The 26,904-nt window shown below is 42.8% G+C and overlaps 1 protein-coding gene across 1 annotated transcript in view; it reads right to left on the reverse strand.

The window, feature by feature from the left end:
* Window positions 1–26,904, reverse strand: part of AGBL1 (ATP/GTP binding protein like 1) — a 637,395-nt gene that overhangs the window by 300,018 nt on the left and 310,473 nt on the right. Inside the window, exons 18-19 of the mRNA XM_011229612.3 lie at window positions 20,480–20,609; window positions 4,504–4,635 (exon numbers count right to left, since the gene is read on the reverse strand). Of these exons, the coding sequence (XP_011227914.2) occupies window positions 4,504–4,635; window positions 20,480–20,609 (262 nt within the window). The remainder of the gene's footprint in view (window positions 1–4,503; window positions 4,636–20,479; window positions 20,610–26,904) is intronic.

The following is a 26,904-nucleotide window of genomic DNA, read 5'->3' on the forward strand; positions in this document are numbered from 1 at the left end:
CACTGAGATAATCCCCTGTTTACTAAGCTCCCAAGGAAGCCCCATTCCTGCTTTGACTGCCTCTTTCATTCTGAACTGCAGCACACTGGACTCCTGATTTAGTTTGTCTCATAGAGCACACACTTTAGAAGACCACTGAGGTCAGAACTGGAGGTAAGCTCTGGTGCTGTCACCGGGGTCCCCGTCCCAGCTCTTGCTACCTATGGGTCCCTTAGACATTATAGCTCCTGTCTGCATCTCCCCTCCCTCCTGTGTGAAATGGGATGCTACTCAAAGTACCTATTCACTTCGCAAAACTTGGCTAAGCAGGCCCTATGGCTGCAGACTATTTGAGAATACACGGTCATTGGGAAGATTGGGAAGAATAAATGCATGTGGGGTGCTTTGAACAGTGCCTAGCACACGCTCGGCTGTGTAAGTACTACCCACAGGTGTTATCTTTGCAACTGCTCACAACTGGAAATTTATGAAGATCAATGCCAGGAAATGTCACAAACGAGAGATGCTTCCCAGGCAGGGGTGACAAAGGACTGATTTCAAGCCACCTCTCCTCCATTCACTGTGATCCACATCTAGCAGTAAAAATTCTTTAAGGCTCAAGTTTTAATTATCACAGGATTCATGTCATTCTATTTCTTTCAGATTTCTCTTGAAGTCAAACTTAATTAAAAATCATTCGTTCCTTCCCCTAATGGCCTCCGTGCTATTCCTTATGTTCCACATATGAGTGAAACCATATGAAAATTTGGGGAAGGAAGGGAAAACTGAAGGGGGGGGAACTCAGAGGAGGAGAAGAACCAGGAGAGACTAAGGACTCGGGGAAACAATCTGAGGGTGTCAGAGGGGAGGGGGTGAGGGGAGGGGGTGAGGGGATGGGGTAGCCCAGTGATGGGTGTTAAGGAGGGCACCTATTGTCATGAGCACTGGGTGTTATACACCAACAATGAATCATGGACACTACATCAAAAACTAATGATGTACTGTATGGTGACTAACATAATACAATTTAAAAAATGAATAAACAAAAAGAATCATTCGTGATGTTTGATTTTTTTTCAGGGAACATCCTAACACCGCTCGTTCATATTTGCCCCTCAAACACTGGTCCCTTGGGATCATCTACTCAACTCTGCAGCGAAAGAGAGTTGATCAATCTTTTCTGTGTTATCTCCTAATATTTCCATTCTTGTATTTATTATTCTGTCCTTTTAAGTTTCTGATAATCTGCTTCTCCCCAACTGTTAATTCTTAGAGTCCATGCTTTCCTCAGCTTCGTTACCTAAATACGTAGCACAGTGCTTGGCACACGGTGGATAATCAATAAATGTTTACTTGTGAAAATACGTATATCAGCTGTATTGAGGTAAGTGAACAGTGTGATGATTTTTAGGAAGTGTATATAGTTTTGCAGCCATTACCAACAATCCAGTTATCGAACACTTTTATCACCGTACAAGCATGTCTTTCGTGCTCACTTCCAGTCAATCCTGCCCTGACCTGCTTCTGAATTCTGTAATTTTTGCCTTTTTCAGAAATGTCATGTAAATTAAATCCTACACTTTTTGTTTGCCTCTGACTTCTTTTTACGTTTACGTTGTTGAATGCATCGGTAGTTTGTCCCTCTTCTTTGGCGGAGGGGGAGAGGCAGAGGGAGAAGCAGACTCCCCACTGAGCCAGGAGCCCGACATGGGACTCGATCACAGGACCTGGAGATCATGACCTGAGCCAAAGGTAGACACTTAGCTATCTGAGCCACCCAGGTGCCCTAGATCTTTCCACCTTTCAAACAGAAGCATTCAAAGCTACAACTTTTCTCTAAGCACTATTTTAACTATATACCACACATTTTGATATACTGTATTTTTATTTTTATTCAGTTTAGGACATTTTCTAATTTCCCTTCTGATTTCTTCTTTGGCCCAGGAGTTACTTTGGAGTATGTGTTTAATCTCCAAATATTCAGACATCTCCCAGAACCTTATAAAAGTTGATTTATAATTTAATTCTGTCGTGGTAAATGAACATGCTTGTATGATCTCAGTCCTTTAAACCATACTGAGACTTGTTTTATAGTCTAGCATAAAGTCTACCTAGGATAATTCTGATGTGGACTCAAAAACAATGTATATTTTTCTGTTTTGAGAATTGTTACATATGTATCAATCAGGTCAGGTATTCTGTAGTTACTAATTTTGTTTGGTTGTTCTATTGCTTACTGAGAGAAGAGTACTAAAATATCCAACTATTATTACTAAATTTTTAAATTTCTTCCCTCAATTCCATCAATTTTTGCTTATGTATTTTGGGGTATACACATTCACTTACATTCATTATATCTTTTTGATTAATTATTCTATTCAGTATTACACTGGATGCTATCCTACAGGCCTCTAAGGGTGTTGACTTTTTTTTTTTTCAATGCTTGTTTCTCTATTATTTAAGTTTAGTAATTTTGGATTGACCTTCAAGTTTAATGACTGATTCTCCCGCCACCGCAGATCTGCTAACGATCCCATCTAGAGAAACTTTCACTTTGGTTGTGGTACTTTTCAGTGCCAGAATTAATTTATTTCCTTCCTTCCTTCCTTCTTCCCTCCGTCCCTTCCTCCCTGCCTCCTTCGCCCCCTTTCCTTCCTGTCTTCCTCCCTCCCTCTTTTCATCCTTCCTTCCTTTCCTTCCTTCTTTGCTTTCCTTCCTCCTTCCTTCCTTCCTTCCTCTTTCAGATTCTAATTCTCTATCAAAATCCCCATTACTGTGGTTGGGGCTTGGAATAAATAGGACCCTGAAGATAACTTGCTCTTTCTGCTCTAATCGCCTTGGTAGACCCTCTACTGATCAGCAGCAGTCACATTTCTGGAGGACATGAAGGGAGACAGTGAACAAAAACTGAGAGATCAGGGGAGGTATTTCTAGGTGAAATGGTAGTGTGGTGGACATTTATCTCTTTTACTACTCATTAACCCAGAGAGTGAAGCTATTGTGTACACAGTAAATTCATATATACAGAATAGAGGCTTTGCAAAAGGTAGGTCCTGTGATGATTGTGATATTGTGATTTAGAGTAGGAAATATACATCTGTCCTTCATCCCCAGTCCCTGACATGGGGCTCCTAAAACCCTTGTAAATTCCTAAGTGATAAGAGCATTAGGAACATCTTTTGTTCTAATGAGATGATTCTGGGTGGGATCCTGGATCAGGCTATCCCCACTTCTCTAGAGTGGGGAGAGGAGCTGGAAAAGAGTGAATAATTGATCACAGCTACATGAAGAAGCCTCCATAAAATCCCAATAGTATGGGGTTCAGAGAGCTTCCAAGTTGGTGGACACATCCACATACCAGGAGGACGACACCCACCCCTCCAACTCCACAGGGACAGAAACTCCTATACTTGGGACCCTCCCAGCCCCCACCCTGTGTATTTCTTATGCAGCTGCTCATCAGCATCTTTACCATACCCTTTAATAAACCGGGAAATGTCAGTAAGGGCTTCCCTAACCTCTGTGAGCCACTCTAGCAAATAACTGAATCGAAGGCATGTGGAGGGACGTCACGGGACCCTCCGATTGATAGAGCTGTCAGACAGAAGTTGTGGGGAACCTGGGACCGACTGCTTGTGACAGGCATCCGAAGTAGGAAGCAGTCTTGTGGGACTGAGCCCTCAAGCTGTGGGATCTGATGCTGTCTCCAGGTAGATAGTGTCAGGACCGAGTTAAGTTGTGCAGATCTGGTGACCAGAAGTGTCCGAAGTGCAGTGTTCCCAGTGAAAGGAAAGGAGAAAGCCACAGGAGAACTGGAGGCCTTTCCAACTCAGTAATTCTTCTTCATTGTCCACATACATTTGAAATAAAGGCCACTTTGGATTTTGCGTTTGGACAACGTTGCCTCATCTACTTGTTCCCGATTCCCTTTACCCTGACAGGAAGAAGTCCCTCCTTCTTTACAAACCTCCTTAACGTCCTCTTTGGTTCAGTGGAGGGGTTGTTGAGCTCTAACCACTGGCACCCAGGAAACAGAGCATGCTCACGCAGAGGGATGCAGAGGGTCTGACGCCTTACATTTTTTCACCCCTTCACCATTAGTTAAGATCCTTTCATATTCAGTATCATTTTGTTGCTCTCATAAACATGAAACAGCAGCAGTATTTTTACTATCCTCATTTCGCAGGTGACAAATGGTGGCTCAGAGAGGTGATGTTAATGACTCCTAGGCGCACAGTTAATAATTGTAAAGCCAGGCATTAAAATGAGCTTCCCTGTCTCCAATTCTTATGCACTTTGCACCATATCATATCATACAGAAAACAAAACAGAGCAACCAGGTGGGACAGCTCCTGTTCATCACAAATGTAGACAGGCTGCACATGCCTCCAACCTGTTTGCATTATAATCCTAGAGTCAAAACAACGAAAATGCTCATTTAGGGGAAAAAATGGGTGGAGCGTGTGTCTCAAAGGCAAGACTATGGACACAAAATGTCTTGTGTCATTCTCCCCGGTGACTCACCCTGTAGCCGACGTCTTCCAAGAGAGTCGATGTGCCCACACTGGACTCTGCTTGCCACAAGGTCTCCTTGATGCTACAGCCATAAAGGAATACATTCTTCTTCTGAGAGTGGCCATGGAAATCACAGAAGACCTACAATGGCCAAATAAAGGAGAAATAAAAAATCCAGGTGAGGTCTATTGTTTTGTTTTGTTTTGTTTTAAGGTTTTATTTACTTACTTGAGAGAAAGAAAGAGAGAGAGAACACGAGCAGGGAGAAGAGGCAGAGGGCAAGGGAGAACCAGACCCCCCACTTAGCAGGGAGCATAATGTGGGGCTCAATCACAGGACCCTCGGCTCATGGCCTGAGTCAAAGGCAGACACGTAACCGACTGAGCCACCCAGGTGCCCCAAGTCTATTGGTTTCTTAAATATCTGAAGTGTCAACTTTCTCAGACAGATACTGTTTACTTAGCAGAACTAGTTGCATGAGGATCACTGGTGATCTTGGTAAGAGCTGTATGGGTAAAGCCAACCCCTAGACCTGCGAATCTGGCTCAGACCCAAAGAACCCCCCAGTTTACCCAGATGATTCTCACACAGTATCATTGGAAATAATGTGCAGTTTTTGTTTAAGCCACCAAGTTTTGGGGTGGTTTGATATCCAGCAAAGGCTAACTGCTACAATAAGCTGTGTTCTTAATCTGAATATTTACTTCCCTTCCCTCCACATGGAAAATGTACTCATCTGCTCCCCAAGGAAGCCTCCCTGAACACCCATCCTTTCAGAGTGTCAGACCCTCCATCCAAACTCCCATGATGGTTTCCAGACCCAGTACCCTCTCCTGATCCACGAACTAAAGAGGTCAGTCATCTGCCTTCCACCCACCTACATACAATGGGGGAACGAGGAAACGTTGCTCCAAATGAACACCCATGTCTGAAAGAGAAGGAGTAGGACGGACACAGCAGTCACTCATCCATAACAATTCTGAAGTAACAATGGGCAGACACTGGGAGGTTCCTACATACTGTAGTATAATTTAATGAAATTTCTCGTTTCCTCCCTGAAATCAGAAAAAACACCTGGTGCTATCAATGGCATGTGATACAATTGAGAAAAGAACAAAATAAATGCAAGAGAAAAAATGAAAGGTGTAAGATTTGAAAGGTGTAAATAAGTGTCTTTATTTTCCACATGAAGATTGTAAAACGTTGAATGTCAAAAATCTCTATGTACCTACAAAATCACAGGATAGAATGTCAATATCTAAAAGTCAAGTCCACTTACATACCCTATCAATGCACAAATAAAAATCTAAATTTAAAAATAGGATTTAAAATAGCAGAGAAATGGGAACACTGGGTGGCTCAGTCGGTGAAGCGTCTGCCTTCAGCTCAGGTCATGATCCCGGGGTCCTGGGATAGAATTCCATCAGGCTCCCTGCTCAGCAGGGAGTCTGCTTCTCCCTCTTCCTCTGCCTGCCCCTCCCCTTGCTTGTGTGCTCGCCTGCTCTCTCTCTGACAAATAAATAAGTAAAATCTTTTAAAAATAGCAGAAAAGCATTAATCTCATAAGAATAACTTAAAAGATATGCAAGACACATTATTGAGAAAAATGAAAATTTGCAATTCTCAGCAAATTTATCTACCTGGGTTCAGTGCAATCTCAGTCAAAACCCACAGAGGGTGTTTTGTTTTGTTTATTATTTTGTGGAAACTTACAAGCTGATCTCAAACCAAACTGGAAGTACAAAGAGCCAAGAATGGCTGAGGCAGTCCAGACAAAGAATGAGGAAATTGGACAAATTATGTAGAGCTATCAAAACCTGTTCTGAAGTTACAGTACTTCATACACTGTATTATTGATAAAACAATACATCAATCAATCAATCAATCAATGGAGGAAAACAGATATTCCAGAAAGGGACATATAGTCACTTGATTGACGACAAAGTTGATACTCTGGTGCAGTGGGGAAAAGATGGTCTTGGAAGACTTATGGTCTCAAGTGAAAAAGGTAGAAAATAAAAATAAACGTAAATCCCTACTTCATAATATGCTAAAAAATAAATTCCAAACAGATGGCAAATCATAATATGAAAGATAAAAGAATACCGCTACCTGGGGGTACCAACATAGGCTGCTCCGTATGACCTTGGAGCTGGAATAGAGTTTTTAGAGGACACAAACAAGAAACACACATAAATGAAAATGCTTAAAAATCAGATACATCAAGGGTGCCAGGGTGGCTCAGTTGGTTAAGCATATGACTCTTGATTTCAGCTTAGCTCACGAACTCAGGGTCGTGAGATGGAGCCTCGTGTCGGTCTCTGCACAGCACGGAATCTGCTTGAGATTCTGTCTTTCCCTCTCCCCTCTGATACTCGCTCTCTCTCGCACTCTCTCTCTCTCAAATAAATAAATAAATCTTTAAAAAAAATTAGATATACTCCATGAAGAACTTCAGCTCATCCCAAAGACACTATGAAGAATGTGAAAAGGCAAACCAGAGTGAAAAAACCTATTTGTAATATATATATATCCAACAAATATGTGTGTGTGTCTGTGTGTGTGTGCATTTGTACACATCTATATATTTCTACACTTGAACAAGGAAAAGAAAGACAACCCATTTTTTTTTAATGGGAAAAAAATCTTCGATTGACATTTCACAAAACAGAATGTCCAAATGGCTATTAAGCAAATGAAAGTGTACTCAAACTCATTAATATCAAGAAAATGTAACTTGCATACCACAATGAGATGCACTGTACCTAAGGGGTTATTAGGATGCGGACATCATGAAGACAGACAAGGCCACGTGGTGACCACGATATGGAAGAAGCAGAACCCTTCAATCCAGTTTGTGGACAATAAATTGGTAACACTCCTTTGGAAAACAATTTGGGAATGTCTTCTAAAGCTGAATATGCAGATAGTCTAGAAACCTCCCATCAGAAATGCATACACTGAGCACCAGAAGATATCAAGAAGGTACATAGCAGCCCTATTTTTACTAGCTTAAAACTGTAAACAGTATAATGGACTAATTAATCGTGGTAAAATCATTCGACAGAATACCATTGAACACTGATAATAAAAAAGCAAGCTAGACACAAAAGGGTACATTCAAGGATTTTTTTTTTTTAGATTTTATTTATTTATTTGAGAGGAGGGTGTAGAGGGAGCAGGAGCAGGGGGAGGGGCAGAGGCAGAGGGAGAAGCAGGCTCCCCACTCATCAGGGAGCCTGAGGAGAGGCTCAATCCCAGGGGCCTGGGATCATGATCAAGGATTTCTTTTATAGGATGTTCAGAAAGAGGCAAAACTAATATGGTGGTAGAAATCAAGGTAGGGTTTATTTTGGGGAGCTGGGTATTATTGTCTGATGTCTCTGGATTGCTGGTCATGTTCTTTTTCTTGATTTGTTTGGTGGTTACATGGTGTGTGCATTTCGTGACAGTTTATCAGCTGCACAGTTGTGATCTGTGTACTTAAAATTAACAGATGATACCTACACACTGTGTGTTTCCAAAGAGACAACAATCCTAATATTTTAAAGAGATATTTCCTCACATTAGTTCCTTATTCTCTAGAAATGTAGCCTTTGCATATTAAGTTAAGGACACAGCGTAGGTAACGGGAGGTGTTTGTCAAATTTAATAATGATGAAGCATTGACGGTAACTGATAGCAGAGTAAACAAGTAACAGCGGAAATTGTAAGTGGCAAAAAGAACAGAATTAGCAAAAAATAGAAACACTTAAATTGGAATAAATATAACGTCCTACAATTAGATTCGAACAGTGGCCCAAGGAAAGGATAGATACATTTAGCTAAGAAGTAGATTTTGAATGAGAGATCCAGAGGTTTTAGACAAATTTGCTCAGAATAAATCGGAGGCCACAGATGTCAAAATTAATCTAATCATAAATCGCTTCTGGAGAAGTAAAGTGGCCATATATTAGGAGAACAATCTGCCCAATGTACCTCATACTGGCCAATTTATATCTAATATAGTGCTTCTCATTTCTGAGTGTGGCATTTTAGAAAAAGCTAGGATACCTCAGTAAAGAGGAACCAGAAAGCCAAGAGAAATGGGAATGTTTGTAAACAAAGGACAGCTAAAGATACTGGAGACGTTTATCCCAGAAGTAAAGAAGGCTCAAAGGGGTCTTGATAGGAGACCCACAAATTTCCAGTTGAAACATGAATAAATGTACTTGCTATCATCTCAGAAAGCACGGGAAGGCAAAAGGAAGGATAATGTGGACATAGATTCCAGCTTTATACTAAATTCAACAGTGGTTGACTATCTATTGCTGGTAAGAAATAACTCTCCATGGTCATAGCTATGTTGATATGCTGTGTCACACTTTTAAAAACTTCCGTTCTCTGGAAATGTTTCAGCAGAAGCCAGATGAATGGCTATCAGTGATGTTCTTGGTTGACAAGTTAGACTAGATGATGATTTTTGGTGTGTGATAAAGCCCTGAAGGTCACTGAATGAATGGGAAGCTGCTGACAGCAGGGAGGCGGCCCAGGACCCTCAGGGTACATGAATGAAGCCATAAACAAACACACATGTCAAAGAAAACTAAAGGGACAAGTGAGTTAATGGTCTGCCCAGTCATGATAGAAGGAGAGAAAGACTAACTCTCTGATGGCAGGTTAGAGCTGAGAAACCATCCTGCTTTGTTGGTGGGCCATGTAAGGAAGAATCAGTGGCATGAGGACTGATTTTCTGGAAACAAGCTCGTTGCAGGACAAGGAGGGTTGACTTGATCGGGAGCCAGAAGGCAGGATGTGGACAGACCAAGTATGTATGAGATGAGGGTTTTAAGGACTAATAGACTCGAAATTGTTCTGTATGTTCCCCTTCCTGTCCTCCCTCCCTTTCTCCTAATTGTCAATAATAATAGACAGCTACTACTATATTTGGGGGGGGCAGGGGGCAAAATCTTGAAATTACATTGTAAATTCCCTGTTAGCAGAAAAGTATTTCTTAAGTATATTTTTCTCTCCAATAAAACAAGAAAAAACTTTTTTTTTTTTAAATGTGGAACCCTTTATTCTTGTTTCAGGTTGAAGTCTTATGAGAAAATAGATCTTCCCAGCTTCTAGATTATCACTGAGCTCCGGGTGCCAGAGCTGAAATGATAAGCAGATTTGGGAGGAGGGAGTCGGTCCAATGACAAGTCAAACCCCACACAAGACACAGAATGAAAGCACAGAAACAGTGAGTGAACAGAGTAAGCTGTTCCCTAAAGAGTGGGGTAATCAAGCAAATGTGCAGAGAAAAGCAGAAAACAGAAAACGGGGGGGTAGAAAGAGAAACATGAGAGATGGGAAGAAGAATGGCCCGGGCTTCTGGTACTTTCCATTCCTATAAGATTATAGGACTTCTTTTCTTCAAAACTCTCCATCTTACTACTTGTGTTACATTGAGCAAGACTCTGTTATTTCCAACAAATACAGCCCCTAGGCCAGGGTCTCTCCATCCTGTCTCTGCACTAAAATCTCCTGAGGAGATTATAAAAATATCAATGCCTGGAGCCCACCTCCAGGAATTTTTATTTAATTGGTCTGCAGTGACACCAGAGCTGTGGGATTTTTTTAAGTTTTCCAGGTGATTCTAATGTGCAGCCAGGGTTGAAAAGCACTCTGCTCCTGTCAAGAGTTTACAGCAGTGGAAGACTTGCCAAAGTACAGATCGTAAACCACTCACCAGCAATTCTGCGATTCAAGTAAGTCTGGGGTAGGCCCCAGGAACTTGCATTTCTAGCAAGTTCTTGGTGATGCTGACACCTTGGACCTAAGCCCATGCTTTAGAAGTCTCTCACCTAAAGGAACCAATAGAATTGTTGGAGGTTTAATCCTCGACCATCATGAATTTGCCACCAACCTTTATCTCTTACACCTCAGTGTCTCTCTGTGAATTAAACACCCACCATTCTTAAGAAAAGTGTGCAAACAAATTAAAGCTGTGTCTTAGCAACAGATTTCTCAATAGAGCCAGAAGCTTTGCCTTCGTGGTGACAGGCGCTCCTTAAATGTTGAATTCAACCGAAGAAAAGAGTTCTTTTTTTCTGATCCTTACAGACTCTGGAAGCTGAGGTCAATGGTAGAGTATAGACCTAGTCACTTGTGGGAATGAGCACTGTTTAGCCCTGGGACTTCTAGTGGCCTCTGGAAATTCAAAAGAGAGGAGGTGCCGACATAGTCCTGCTTTTTGCCCAAATGACATCCCTAAAAATAAATGCTTGTTAATTAGAAGAAACATGTATTCCTCTAAATTATAGGGGGCAATTACAAGACAAATTATCAAGTTATTTCTGTTGAGGGAGGTTTTTTTTTTCCTATGGGAAGATGTAATGCTTATGCTTCCTTTTAGTAAAAGTCTGTGCCAGGTGGGTAGGAAGTATGCCCAGTGATGGCACTCTAATATCCGTGGGCTAACCTATGGCCCTGTCGTGCTCATTCATGGATTGATTCAGCAAACATTTACTGGATGCCTGCTCTGTGGCAGGAGAAATTAAAATTTTAATGTAATATGGCACTGCCCTTAATAAAACAACAGTTACTTTACTGAAGACTGATGGTGCTTCAGATAATGAGCTAAAAACTTAATATAGATTATCTCATGATGAGGCAGGTGCTACCATTATGCCCATTTTGCAGCTGAGAAAACTGAATTTCAGATAAAATAAGTAATGTAGCTTGTCCAGGCAAGCCCAAGTTTCCACTGCTATGATACAAGTATGTGAGTAAATATTGAACCCCAGTATGTTCTAACCCAGAATCCATGTGTCAAAACACCTTTTAAATTTCTGTACTGCCTCTTCCAGAAACTGTTTTATTGCGATGATCCCATGAGTAAACAGGAAATCATATTGCACTGAGAGGAGGATGGAAATAGCGGTAAGTACAGGGTCTCTGGGAACCCAAATAAGGGAGTTCAGGGGCATTGTTCACACAGCACTCCAAATGAATGATACACTTGAGGGTTCGTGATGTAGTGGTCCTAGGATTCTCACTCCTACTGAGTGAGAGCTATCCAAGCCAAGGGAATGAGGAAGAAAGCACCACGAATCTGAGGAATTGCAAGCATTCAGAATAAGACTGCAGAGCGAAAGGAAAGGAGAACAGACCTTAGGGTCTGTAAGTGGGTGGCAGGCAGATCAGTGATACCCTTGCACACCACTCTGGGATGTTTGGACATTTCTCCTGAAGGTGGTGAAGGAACCATTAAAGGGTTTGCACAAGGAGGAGAAGCACAGTCAGGTCACCAGGAGAGGAGTGTGAAGAGTGGACTGGAGGGACAGATACCAGGCCCCAAGAGATGACAAGGGCCTAGCTAATGCAGCGGAAGTATGGCCTTAAGGAAGCTTAAGTCTAGAGAGAAATGATGCTGGGTGAGAGCGGAAGGCAGTACGATCTACAGGAGCTGGAGACAAAATGGATCCAGGGGCCAAGTGAGGAAGAGGTTAGGGATACTCCCTAGATTTCTGGATTAAGTGAACAGGCAATATGATTGTGCTTTCCCCAAGGCAAGGAATATAGGCAGAGATGAAGATTTGGAGGTTTCATTTCATTAAGTTGTGTTTCGCTGGAGCTGGAGTGGTTGGTTTTAAACTTGCTTTCCCTGGGCTAAACTGACTCCCCCGTGTCTCGCTTTCTCCATCAACAAAGTATATGGTGTTGATTGGATTACGATTTCGAAATCAGTCTCTTCTGCACCTCCCTAGTACCTTTGCCAATGAATTCTTGTCTGAGCTAAATTGCAAGGTTAATTTAATTCATGCAAACGTGAGTTCCATCATTTCTTGCTCAACAAAGAGATTGTTCAGGGCCACATTACTATGCACCTCACATGCCTTCCCCACCTTTAGCCTCCATTCCTTGCTCCTATTCCTGTTCCTCCATAAGCTAATTGGGCCCCTTATGCAAGAGATTAACCCCCATCTCAAATGCACGCCCCCCGCCCCCAGCCATTCCCCCGCTCCCTACAGCTCACCTATCCCTGACTGTGTTTGCTGCTCTGCTGTGCCAGCTTTAAGCTGCTGTGTTTTCCATTCCTGACATCTGGGTCTTGTTCCTGCTTCCCAGCAGTGAGACCTCTGCATTATTTATGCCACTGCCACAGGAAAATGAAGGTGGGGCTGAACCGTGAGAAGGCACATTCCGGAGCATGTGATGGAAACCCAAAACAGCAACCCTTCCAATTAAACCAAGCAAGGCTCACTAAAGCCCTGGAGATTCCAGCTTGCGCAGGATATTTTGCGGGCGGCATTCAGCCCAAGCTCCTGAGTGGCACCAACATCTCTATGAGGGAAATGATATTGGTGGCATATTCGATTGTCCTCCAAGAGCCCCGTTTGCAAGACCAAATTTTCCAGACCTTTTACTGACAGTCATGCTCTCTCCTTAGCGTTTCATCTGAGTGATAGGAAAATCCAATCATGGTGGAGGTGAATCACAGGGGCTGGGCATAATTTCCTCCTACAACTACCTGAGAGGGGACTTTACACTCCATTCCCTTTCCTAAAGGGAGAGACTTTTGCTTAAATTGGGCCATTATGGGCTAAAGTTCCCACATGGCTTTAGACAAAGCAGCCTTTACTTACAAATCAGTTGGGCCCCCTCCGGTGGCTAGCTTGGGGTGATTACTTCACATTAAACTCACCAGAAGCTTCAGTAACTCAGATGAGACTGCCCAGAGTGGGACCCTTTATTACTATAAAATGCTGGAGGAGGTTTTCTGACATCCTGCTGTTACGTATTACAACGTCCTTCTTTCCAAGAGAGTTTAATTACACTGAAAGTACCCATGAAAATCAACACAAAATGTACAGTGGAACATGTGGCTCTGTTGGGGACGTAAGCACTCTTCTGGTAAGTAATGATACGTTTGATTCCTGCTATTTACTAGACAGCCTGACAGGTGCCAGTCACACTGTGGAGACTTTACACACGTCCACACTCGGTATCAAACTCCTGCAAGGGGCTACCATCCACATTTTCAGATGAAGTTCTGCTTCTGCTAAGTTTAAAGGAGGTTAAACGCTTGCCCATGGCGACCCATTAAAAAGCAATGTTTTACTTCAGACTCTGATCAGTCTGGCTCCAAAGGTTTTCCACAATAAAATATTTTAAATCACTGGACGTACCAGTGATGAAAAGTACTGTAACAAGACTGTCAATTAGCAAAATGCAGATGGAGCTACCGGGCTTACCCTGAGCTCTCACCTTGGCTCATTTTTCCTCCCTGTCTCTGGCTGGCCGTCCGTGAGCAGTGAGCTGAGTACCTGAGAGGACATTCATGCAGTGAGTTCTGGGCAGGTTCCTCGGGAGTTCAAACTGCTCCTTTCCCCACTTTTAGAGGGGGGAGGGAGAGAAGCGCCAGCCTGGATGCCACGTTGGGACACAGTCCCAGTGATCTGTCAGCCTGGGTGAGGCCCCTGCCGTCTGTCTCACTCAGTTACAGGTACTGAGGCTCTCAAGGTAGGAGCATTCATCTACCCGTTTTGTGCGCCACTCCCAATGGGGCTAGATGGGTTATTGGGACCTGTGTCTTCCCCAAAAGATGGGGCCTGGACTACTCTTTTTGACCCATGGCAGATGTCTAGGTTGTCTGGATAAACCCAGAGGGTGGGGTGTAAATGCTGACCCACCGCCATGTTTACCTGTTCCATGTAAGAAGGCTTGCCTCAGTTTCCTGATTAGCATTCTTATCTTAAGGGCTGTCGGTTGTCTTGCCCCCGGGGCTGGACTGTGCTTTACGGCTGGCAATCCCCACTTTCTGGGACTAGACTTGGAGGTCTATGCCCAGTGCCATTGGCCATGATCAGTGCTGCCTTGCTCCGCTCACCAGCCAGTCCTCCTCAAGCATACGTACTGAACAGGTGAAGCACAGGTGTCCTGTGTCTTCATCTCGCCTGTTTTTACCTGTGGCCCTCCCTCCCAGACAAGAGTCTTATGGCAAATTTAGCCCATCTGGTCCTGTCTCCACACGTTTCTTGACTTCTCCCCATTCCACTGGCTGGGGGCAGAGGCACCGTCACATTGATTTGGGCAACTACCCCCCTACGTTCCCCTCCACGCCACCTCCTAGCTTTGCTCTGCCTCACAAAAAAAAAAAAAAAAAAAAAAAAAAAAAAAAAGAAAAATAGGGAATTGGCTCAAACTGCTTTGAAAAATCCGACTGGCCCTCCCTGTGGAATGTAGAAAACCCCAGATTTCCACCCCTGTGATACACACAAAAGATACATTAGAGATACTAGCAAGGGAGAAAGAGGAAAAATTCTCTGCTTTTCAACATAAATTTATTCAAGAAACTTCAGCAATTCACTTAAATGTGGAGTACTTGTGTCTATAAAAATACCTATAAAACATGGTTTCTGGTATTTAGAGAAGCACTGTTTAATCCGTATTCTGATAGAGTGGGAACAATTTTAAATAAAAGAATACGGAATCAAATTTAAATTGTTTTCACCCAGGACCTCCAAGAACATTCTGTCCCCACCCCACAGCTATGAAAGCCGGATTTTTTTTCCCTACCATATCCTGACACGTGAAAGGGGAATTCTATATGCAGAAGCTTAGCATGAATCAATGAAAATGAGCAAAAAATAACACTTGTCCTTCTGCCACTTCTGAGGCATAAAGTGGAGATAGTGTGTATAGTGTATCTTGAGGCCTTGGGGACAGGGTTTTAGGAAGAGACATGCCATTCCTTTCTGCTTTCTCCTTTTGTGTCTCTTAAAAGAAGCTCATTAACTAAAAATATATGCTGGAGGGACAGAATAAGACTAGGAAAATCATTTAAGTAGCTAAAAATTCTGTTCCACTGGGCCCCAGAGAAAGATAAAACCAAAATATGCCCACCGTGTCCCTTGGCAGAAGGCGGCCTAATTTGTATAAGTTGTAAATGGAAATCAATGAGCTCTTCAAAGAGCACAGAAATCCCTTTACCAGCACACACTCCTATAGTGAGAGCCAAGAGGATGAGAATCGATACTTCTCCTAATTCCAAAGCCCAGATTCTTCATAGGGGCAGAGGGGCCAGGCCAGCTGCAACACAGCAGCCTAGAAGAGGCTGTTGGCCTAGCTTCCCGGGAGCCTACAGGAGCCTGAGAGCTCTCTCTGCCCCTCTTAGCTGTGCCCACACCTCCTGGTCCTTGTGCGGAGCTCCCCAAGGAGGAACAGATTCAGTGCCTCCTACTAGCTGAGAGTGGTGGAGCCTGTCTGTTCCTTGGGCTTCTCTGCTTGCATGCCTTTTCTCTGGCTGGACCCTTCTGACTCATAAATATATCTTTCTTCTACAGCCTTTCAACTGTGCTGTGCACTCTGCCATGGCTTGAATTGCATGCCTGTATGCTGGTCAGTCTCATTTTGGGCAGGTCCCTTTATCTCCTAGTTGTATTTCAAAGCCCTGTGACTATGCTTTGATTTCTTTATCTTTAATTTTCTGTATTTAGGTAAATATGTACCTATAGTAACATGTGCAGACCTCGAATGAGTTTTTAGTCAATGAGTTTTGGTGTAAGTGACTCTTTAATCGAGATATAGAACATTTCTACTAACCTCCAAAGTTCCCTCCTGGCCCCTATTATTGAATCCCTTTCTAGAGGCAACCACCATTCTGATTCCTTGGTCTTGAATTTTACCTAAGTAGAAACATGGAGTGTGTACTCTCTAGTGTCTAGCCTATGTCACTCAGCATGCTTCTGGAATTCATCCGTTATTGCATATGTCAATGGTTCATTACAGCAACATTCTATTGCTGAATAGTAGTCCAATGTATGAGTATAGCAGTATTGACTATGTTTCTGGGTTTTGGATCCAGCATCTGGAACGGATTTCCTGACCCTCTCATAAATTAGAGACAGAAAATCAGGGCTCAAGAAAATGGCAAAGAGACTGTAATGTCAGTGTCATATCAAATGAATTTATGCCAGCAGTTAATAAGAAGCTTCCCTTTCTTTGCCTCTTGCAATCACCCCAACTACAGAAAACTTGCCAGAACATCAGTTTCACAAGGCAGAAGATCTAAGAAATCACAGGCAGGCCTGTAGACCCTCTGAGGAAAGAATATTTTTCTCTACTGTAATAAAAACCAAGCAAAACTCTTATTAATCCTTCAAGTGCAGCTCAAATGGCATCGCTCCTCTCCAGTTTTTCCATAACCTTGAGGGAAGATGACTCAACCCCTTTTTCGTGTTCCTACAACAACTCACACGAACTTTTGTTGCAGTTTTTACCATTTTGTACTCCTTGTTTCTTTGCAGACCTGACTACACTTTCTAACAAAGTAAACTATAGACTCTTCCCAAAAGGACCATCTTTTTCCTTTCCAGTGATTATACACACTTGGCATAGAAGAACGGACATGTGGATGACTGCCCAGATGGATGGGTGGATGAATGGCTGGATGGGTGGATGGGTAGGATGGATGGGTGGATGGATGAGTAGATGAGTGAGCAGATGAATGGATGGATGGATGGATGGATGGATGAGTGGATAAGTAGATGGATAGGCGGATGGGTGGGTGGATGGATGGATGGATGAATGAGTGGATGGATGGGTGGATGGATGGGTGGATGAATGAGTGGATGGGTGGATGGATGGGTGGATGGGTGGGTGAGTGAGTGGATGAGTGGGTGAATGAGTGGATGGGTGGATGGATGAAATAGGATGTAAATACTGCCATATTGCCTACAAACTGAATGATCTGTCTGGTCTTTAGCAACCCCCAGCAGTATCAGGATACTGCTATCTCTCACTGTCTCACATTCTCATTGGTTCTGGTAGTTCCTATTGTTCTACTCACTAATAGACAAATGCCTGACTACCATCTAGAGCAGGTCACATCTCCTAGCCACCAGAAAGTGGCTTCCTGATGCTTCAGTAAATATTTTCCAAAGAGCTAAAGGTTGGACAAAGTCACCGTGCAGCCCAAGAGTCGATCTGAACACCATGGAAAGCTTCTGTGTCCAGGACAGGCCTGGGTACAGAAAGAGTGGCATCACTTCTGTCAGCAGGCGGCTAGTTAAATACAGCCTCACAGGGAACTAAGAGGTGATGCTGAGCCCATTAGAGAGTTTTGTAACACTGTGAATAGCATTTAGTACTCAGCTGTTTCTCACCCACCTCTCAGATGCTCCCAGCAGGAAACAAGTCTGTAGCTGTCATGTTTACAGTTAATTAATGTTTATCTATATTTTTTTAAACAAGGCATTCACCTGTCATGCTTTAAAATAAATGTTCTGCTCTTCAATTAGAGGTTGTCAGAGGAGAGAAGAATCCTGTTTGTTATGGGTTGAATGCATGTATATTTAAATGTGTATCAGGTAAGGACCTCTTTCCCTGTAAGTCTCTCTTCTCACAGAGGCTAAGGCTTCTTTTCTCAGAGAGCACAATCTTTCCAGGCTTTGACTGTAGATAGCATAGATTACAGTGTTTCCTTAGATGAGGGTAGTGGAGATTAGCATGAAAATACTGCACACTTGACCTGTGTAGAACAAAGATTCTTAAGGGCAAAAGGCCATTCTTTGTTCCCTTTGCAGTAAAGTATTGACTCAAACCTTGCACATTCCAAAGAAAGGTCTGGCTCTTGGTTGGCTCCTGGGTGATCAACCGGACACCCTTGGAATAGTCTGCTAGATAAGACTGTCTTTCTTTACCCAGGGCCTTGGGTCATGCCGGATGGTTGATGCTGACCATGTGATCAATGGTGGAGGTCTTGGGCCATTAAGTGTCAGTTTGACCTCTCAAGGGGCTAGAGGCTGAGTAATGAAGATCAGCCATGTGGGGCACCATAATTATAACTGAGCCCCAATAAAAACCCTGGACATCAAAGCTCAGACGAGCTTCCCTGGTTGACAATACTCTCCATGTTATCACACATCACTGCTGAATTAAGCACCATCCATACAGCTCCACTGGGAGCAGACGCCTGGAAACCTACACTTGCTCCTCCTGGATTCTGCCCTATGCACCCTTTACTTTTGCTGATTTTAATCCGTATCCCTACACTACAGTAAACTATAATTAGAATCACAACAGCTATTCTGAGTTCTTTTTGTCCTAGGGAATCAGAAAACCAGAGGACAGTCTTGGGGACCACAATACCCTCTCTCAAAGAGTAAGTGATCAAGATAGATTGGGTTTCAGGGTGGAAAATAAGTCAGAACTGAATGCCAACTCTGCCATATATCTCCCAATGACCTCAGGGAAATCATCTTTTTAGGATTACAATAAGATTCTATATTAGGTATTCATCTAATATTTCAATAGTCACTGAATGTGCCACTGTTTTTATCACACAATATATGTTCAAACAGTGGTTAATGGTAGAGGTGATTGTTTGGGCCATCTGTGGGCTTCTCCACACAATTTTAAGTTCCTTAGGTTAGGCAAGCACCCTAAATTTGGACATATGCCCCTCCATACTTTTGCAGAGAGTATGTTCACAGCTTGTAGTCAATAAATGATTGCTTTTATACAGTGAACTTGGCTACCATTGCTTCCTTCCTTATCTTGAGCTTAGGCGTCTGGTTTCAAATACAGACCTTCATCAATTGATGATGAGATTACATCCTGTTAAATCCATCATAAATTGAAAACATCACACATTGAAAATGTGTTTAATGCACCTAACCTACCAAACATCATAGCTTAGCCTCACCGACCCTCTAAGTGCTCAGAACACTTACACTAGGGTACACTGGGGGAAATCATCTAACACAAGGCCTATTTCATAATAAAGTGCTGAATATCGCATGTAATTTATTGAATACTATACTGAAATTGAAGAACAGAATGACTGTATGGATACAGAACTGTGGTACGTGTATGGGTTGTTTATCCTCCTGATTGTTTGGCTGGCTGGGAGCTGTGGACTGCCACCACTGCCCAGCATCACAAGAGAGGATCGAACCACACGTCTCTAGCCTGGGAAAAGATCGAAATTCAAAATTTGAAGTATGGTTCCTACTGAATGCGAATCACCTTCACACCATAGTAAAGTAAAAAGAATCACAAGTGGAACCATCCGTAAGTCGGGGGCCGGACTGTCATCTGTTTCCCCTCAGTGGTACAGTCGCTAAAGCCTACACATAAAAGTACCTGGAACGGCCCAGAACCCTCTTTGGAGCTGAGCAAGTAATACTTGGGCGTGAATATGAACATCTGAAGCATTTCTTCCAATCACTACTTAACAGATATATACATATTCTTTTTTGACCAATAACTTAAAAACCAGAAAAATGGAGAGGTAGAAAATGGGATAAATGAAATTTTTGCACAGCTTTTACTAAAGGGGTATTGAACCAATGGTTTCCCCCTATTGTGCATTAAATCGTGACTCCCCCCTCCAAAAAATAAAAATATGTCGAAGCTCTAATCCTCAGTTCCTGTGAATGTGACCTTGTTTGGAGACAGGTCTTTGAAGAGGAAATCAAGTTAAGACGAGGCCATACTCATTATGGTGGGCCCTAATTAGGTCACCCTAATCCAATGACTGCTGTCCTTAGGAGAAGATGGAAATCTGTACACAGACACACACACACACACACACACACACACACACACACACACACACACAGTGGACGGCCATGTGAAGATAGAGGCAGAGAGTTAAGATTGGCTGCCACAAGCCAAGGGATACTCGGGACTCCCGGCCATCAGCAGAAGCCAGGAACAGGCAATGAAGGGTTTTTCCTAGAGCCCTTGGAGACATCACAGCTTGCTGACACCCTGATCTCAGATGTCCAACTTCCAGAAAAGTGAGAGAATGCATTTCTGTTGTTTTAAGCTACTCAGTCTGTGGTACTTTGTTATGGCAATCCTAGAAAATGAATACACCCCCCATTAAAGCCTGTGGTACATAGGTCTTTGGCTTGTATCTGGGTTTCTTTCCCTGACAAAAAGTAAGCTGCCTCATGAAAGATGGAAGGAACAGCCAAGAGTGTGGAGGCAGAAGGAAATGACTCACCCCGGGACTCCGGCCAACACTGCGCAGGTAGTGCAGGAGTCCTTTGGCGTGGTAGATGGTGGGCTGGAGATGAGCACGGGGAGAGAGCCATTGTCTGTTCAAATCCTCCCCTCTCAGTGAGCATCTGTGGCTGCAGGAACAAACAAGGAGCAAATAAATACTCGTCGGGAAGAAAATAACTTGAGAAAATAAAGCTCGACAAGACAAACAGACTAATGAATCCCACGTCCCTCTGACTTCTGCCCAATTGGCATCCATTGCAGATGTCCAGAAAGTTGCAGATCTGTCATTTAAGCTCCCAAAGCGTTGTGATTATTCACAGCCCCAAAAAGAACTGGAAGCCATATTTGACTTGATACTGGGTTATCACAGTTTTAAGATGAAGTTTGGGAAATGTAGTTTCCCCTTACATGCATCCACAGAGAACGAATTCTATACATTTCTCTGGGCCCTGAGACCTTCAATTCTACAAATAATTAAGTTGAGCTCAAACTGTCATGCTGGGTGTGTTATATACACTACTTCTAGCTGGCCCAATAACTCTGCCAGGTGGATAATATTCCATCCCAGCGAAGAGCCTGAAGCTTAAAATTGATTACATAAATAGCCCAAGATCACATAACTAAGAGCTAGGCTTTATGTCCAGATCTGTTTGCCTCTGAGAAAATATAAGGCTCTTCCTCCTACCACCATGCTTCCTCCCTGTCCATACAGATGACACAGAACACTTGACATTTACCCAGAGAGCCAGAGTATCTCCTTCAAAGACATCAGCATGGAATACTGGTACTAGAAATGACCTGAGAGTCATCCATCCCCTCATTTGGGAAATGGAGATGTTCACATCTGCAAGTATCAAGTTACTTTACAAAGTTGACACAGCTGGTCATGAGAGCACTGTCTGCGATTCAGAGGGAAGCCGAGACGCTGAGCTGTCAGGTAAGGTGATCCAAAACAGAGATGCTCGGAGATGACCAAGTGCAGCCACCCCATGCTCAGGGGAGGCCCCCAGCAGGTCTGCTCCGATGCTATTTACTCAAGAGAGCGAACAAGAGAGATGCCACGAATTGAGGGGAAGCAGCCCGGCATCCCCATCAACCTTCCCCCATGCCCAGCGCATATCTCCCACGGCCCTTGTCCTTTGTACCCCAGCTCCCTCAAACAGGTCACAGATCTCTCTGAGCAACTGTGTCTGTTGTCCCGTTGCCAGGACTCCCCATAGCTCCATCCCTTGCCAATTATGCAACTTTCAGGGAAACTTTTCCTGATCCCCAGGCCATTAAATTCTGCTCCTATATTTGTTGCAAGAGCTTCCAGAGGTCCCCTTAATCAGAGTTCTCATAAAACCATTTTGGGTGGGGTTTTACTGTTATTTAGTTATTTTTACATCTCTTTCCTTGGACTGTGAACCTCCTGGGGGCCGGAACAGTGCTTTGTTACCACCAAAACACCAATATAGTAACTGTCAAAATCGGTATTCAGTAAATAATTTTGAATGAATAAAAATGCACTAGCATTTAAATATAGAATCAGATAGGTTTTCTGTGTTTTTTTTTTTAAATCACTATTTTCAATAAATCTTGGAGGTGGAAGGAAAAAGGTTCAGCCTCCTTCTTTCACCACTTTCTCATCTTCATGTTTCTGAAATTATCTTTAAATATTAGTTTCCTGCTGCTTGTGTCAGCCTCCTCTTACAGCTCACTAGAAACCAAAAATCTTTAGATTAATCATTTATCCCGATCTCACCATTAAAATATTTTGACTTGAGAAATGGTAGGTTTTTTTCATCTTCTTCTCTGACTTTTTTGTTCTTTTCTTGCTATTTTTTTCCCTCCCTTCCACTTTTTAATAGCAAAGGCACCTAGCAATAGGGTTTATCTGTTCTGCCTGGCGACCAGGGATGGAGGTAAAACATAAAGGAGATCGTTAGTAGTGATAGCAACAGAAAGAAGCAGGCATCCCAGACTTGCTCCTGAGCATATTTGCTGGGTTTAAATGAATTTCTTTTCTCAAATCAAGGTACTCTAAGGCACAACATCACTGAGCCTTGGGATACTAACCGCTCTGTGACTCTCCGTGCCTTGACCTGGTTTCTCATCAACATTGGGGATTTTCTTTTTCTTGGTAACATCCAAAGTGATGAAATCAGTCAAGACCCCTTAAGAGCATTTCCATTGTATAAATGAAAATGCAGGCAATATATGTGTCCAGTAGCCATCAATTCTATGTCAACTCTCTCTTTTCATGTGTTCCGTGGAGACCAAGTGCAGGGACAATGTCTACATGGGGAAAAGCTCATAGGTCACCACATAGCAAAACTATCATTCTAGATTGCAAGTTCAAAAAACAGAAAAAGTAAAGTTTGTGCTGCAATCAGAATAAGCCCTGGGTTTGGGTTAAGAAGACCACTCCTAACTCTCAGCCCTGTCGCCAAATATGGGATTTGGGATTCTGTTTGAGAGTCAATATTCCCATAGGCAAAAAATACATAGATATATGTAACCTACTTCCCCAAATTATGTGGAGGATCAAATGAAATGATATCTCCATGCAGAAATATCTATATAACTCTATCTCTACCTGTGTCTCTATGTCATGTCCATATCTATATCCATGTGCGCATCCCCATCTATATCTGAATTTACATTTTCATCCCTATCTGTAATGCTCAGGGATGCCACTTGGGCTATGTTCATTGCTTCCTCACCTCATCCTAACTTTTTTTCATTATAAAGAATAATGTAGGAGCTATATACAGATTGATCAGAAAGGATAATCTTGGCTAGGAACCCCAAACAAGAGGCTGTGGTCAGTTTCGATTACCAGTTCACCTGGGCAGACTTAAAGGTGGAAGCAATGAGACTGAAAAAAAAAAAAAAGAATTCATCTAAGAAAAAAATATGAGGGAATAACAATGTAAATTGCTAACTGGACTGTGGGCTGTTAAAGAGTACAGAGGGGGCTGGTGTGGGCACCTACAATCACCTAATTACATGGATTTGGTGAAATCCACCCACATGAAACTGAAGGAAGCCGTTAGTTTCAGGTAAATTTTGTCTTGCAGGGTTGGAGACAGTGATACATTCCCTTTGTACCCATAGGTTGTGTGGATTTGGAAGCCCATATGCTGGTGTTTGTATTCAGGGCTCTCTGCGTGGCTATGATTTGGAGAGCATCTCTGTGTCTGCCTATTGCTACAGCGGTCCCTGTATCTATGCAATTGCAGATTATCACAATACGTACTACACGTAACCCGAGTGCTTTTCCTTTTAAAGCAAATCTATTTGCTTCCAATCTCCAAATCCATTTGGCATTTTGTGTTAATAATATCAGAGATTCATGCAGTCGGAGAAACTGCTGCTGTTCTTCCCAGAGATTTGTTTTAAGCATTTGAAGATGAAACGTACCCAATCTTATTATCTACTGTAGCATTTCTGAAATGACAGCTGCTCCCTCTATGAGGAGAGAATTAGCAGATGGACAGCTATGACTGGCTGGCAATAAATTCAGTTCCTCTAATTTCTGAAAAGGGGTCATTCCTCAAATAGAGTTTAAAGTCCTGCTTCGCTTATAAGAATAAAATAGTGAGCATTGCTACTTTTTTCTCCATTGAAAGCTGCAAACTTACAGAGGGAAAAAAAAAACACAAACACTTCTTTTTGGTTTTAATAGGTGAAGCTATTTGATCCAACTAGTGTTCCCTGTTTTTAAAGCTTTAGTTTAACTACAGTCTAGTTTAAGACAACGCTTATAGGCACTAAATACGCTACATCTTGGGTGACCAACCATCTGGTTTGTTCAGGAATGTTGCAGGTTTTGGCCCTGAAAATCCTACCTCCCAGGGAACCCCTCAGTTCCTGGTAAACCAGAGCAGTTGGTCCCCCTAAAGCTAGATCTCAAATTCTAAAAGGAGTTTCCAAGGTAGGATGCGGACCAAAATTTGCCATTTCACACTGACTTTGGACATTTTCGGTGGGACATGTACCTTTCCACCAGTCTGCCTATTTTTACCACTGACTGCTTTACGTACATATGATGTACCTGCCCTTTTCAGGCATTAGCACCCTGTGTCCAGGAAGTCTTACACCTGTGGGTTTTGGTAGAATATGTATCTTCCCTTGGGGAAAAAAAAAGAAATACAAAAAAAAGGCCTCCGATCTCCTGAAAACATGGTCAAACCAAAGCATCTCAGCTGAAGCTATCAAACAGTGAATCAGTGGAGCCAGTCCTAAGAGGCCACTGAGGAGGAGCACGGTACCCAGGATGAAGGATGGTCTCAAAAGCCAAACAACCGAAAGGGAAATGATGTCACTAGAATTCATTCTTTTAACATTAATTGCTTATTTTCGTATCTGCTAAGAATAGGGATTACCCTGGCCGGAGCTGGGAAACAAGCAATGCAACTAAGGATCTTGACAAGCAGACCCTGAGCTACCAGGACCCCTAAAACAAAGAAAGGACCACAAGTCAGAGAGAGAAGGAGGAAAAGCGAGTCACTTCCTAAAAGAGAATCTATCATGCTTCGGTCAGACAATAAAATGATTCAAAAATCCCCCATCCGTCCACGACTGATAAATGGAGAGATGGGGCCCATCAGACTAAATGAATGATGCCTGGCTTGATCACCTCCGTGCCCCCCAGAAGAGCCAGCTCGGAGGTCTAAAGAGAAGCTGTGTGTTTGAGATTTAGCGAACATCTTCACCATTCACTGCACATCCTAGTAACAGGAGGCAGCATGGGTGCGGCAGAAGAATATTTATAAAGGTAAAGAGATGCACGGAAGCTTCAGGAATAAGACAGAACAGCATGGGGCACTATCAGCCAGACACTGCACCCAGAGCTTTCTAAATAAACACTGCTTGGATAGAGAAAAAGGGAAAAGCAACGGCAGCTTTATCTGAAGAACACAGTTGCTGTAAAGCTACAGAGAATCGGGGGGCTCAGGAGAGGTTAGCACGGTCAGGGTATTCTTTTGTCCTGCAAAATGCTCAAAGAGTCAACAATCTAGAGAGCAAGGGAACAGAAGAGACCAAACCCAGGTGTGCCTCAACACCTCCAACATCCAGCAAGGTGTCACTAAAGGACTAACCATCCCAGAGCCCAGGTATAGGAAAACTGGAAAAGAAGCCCTTAAAAGATGGACCAGATGAACAGACCTGGTTTCAAATGTCAACTCCTTCATTAAGTCACACAGAATTGACACTTGGACTTAGATCAGCCCAAATCTAAACCAATTGGTCTTTATGCCCTTGTTTCTCAAAGGATGGTCGCCAACCTGGGAACTTGTTAGAGATGCAGAAATTTGGGTCCCACCCCAGAGTCAGCATTTTAACAAACCCCCAGGAAATCTGTATGCACATTTAATGAGAGAAGCAGTGTTTTCTACTCTACCTTGAGGAAAGAAAGAAAATTAACACTTAACGAGGAAATCATGTACTTTATACAAAGGACTGTATCGCCCACAATTTCAGGAACCTGGAACACGTGCTATTTAGGATCTCCAGCATCTCACCTGGAGCAGCACCAGTCCCAAAAGTCTGGATACACCTACCCCCCCACCCCATTTTCCCTGCTATTGTATTAGTCTCTTGCATGCTTTCATTTGAAAATGAATACAGAGTTAAAATGAAAAGGTGTTTTCTCTAGCTTATTGTGACAAATCTGATCTCATAATACCTAATTCAAACACCCAATGGAACAATTCAAAAGATAACAAGGTAAGGACAAGTTCGGTTGAAATCAGACCAGATTAGGGGTGCCTGAGTGGATCAATTGGTCAAGCATCCGACTCTTGATTTCAGCTCAGGTCATATCTCCGCTCCGCGGAGTCTGCTTGAGATTCTCTCTCCCCCTCTCCCTCTGCCCCTCCTCCTGCTCAGTGCGCACATGAGAGCACTTTCTAAATAAATCAATAATCTTTAAAACAAAAAGTTTTTTTTTAAAGAAATCAGACCAGAATTAAGGGGTGGGCCAACTTGGCAAATAGAGTGAGCCCCACAATATCACTTGTCAAAATCAAGAATAGATAACCAGTTAATTCACATTTCTACACAGCATTTGATCCCATATACAACTGATTCAATAAAAATAGGTATCACTCTTACTGAAACAGTTAATACTAAGGTTGAGGTTTCTAAAGCTATGTCTTGATACCGACAATGATCTGGGAAGAATTTGCCAAACACATTCAAGTCCATAGTAAGACCTTAGCCTTGGCCAGCGCTTCTGAGACCAGCCAGCCAACGATCACTGGAATTCACCTGTTACGACTGGCTGGCCTTTTGGACCACATCACATTACTTAATAGATTGGAGTAAGAAGGATATTTTTTACCTTTATAGAGCCCCCCTTAACATCTCCTGTAGGGCTGGTTTCATGGTTACGAAATTGGTTAATGACTGGCGATTTTGGAACGTCTTTATTTC

This window comes from Ailuropoda melanoleuca, chromosome 9 (assembly GCF_002007445.2).
Source record: "Ailuropoda melanoleuca isolate Jingjing chromosome 9, ASM200744v2, whole genome shotgun sequence".
NCBI classification, from domain to species: domain Eukaryota; kingdom Metazoa; phylum Chordata; class Mammalia; order Carnivora; family Ursidae; genus Ailuropoda; species Ailuropoda melanoleuca.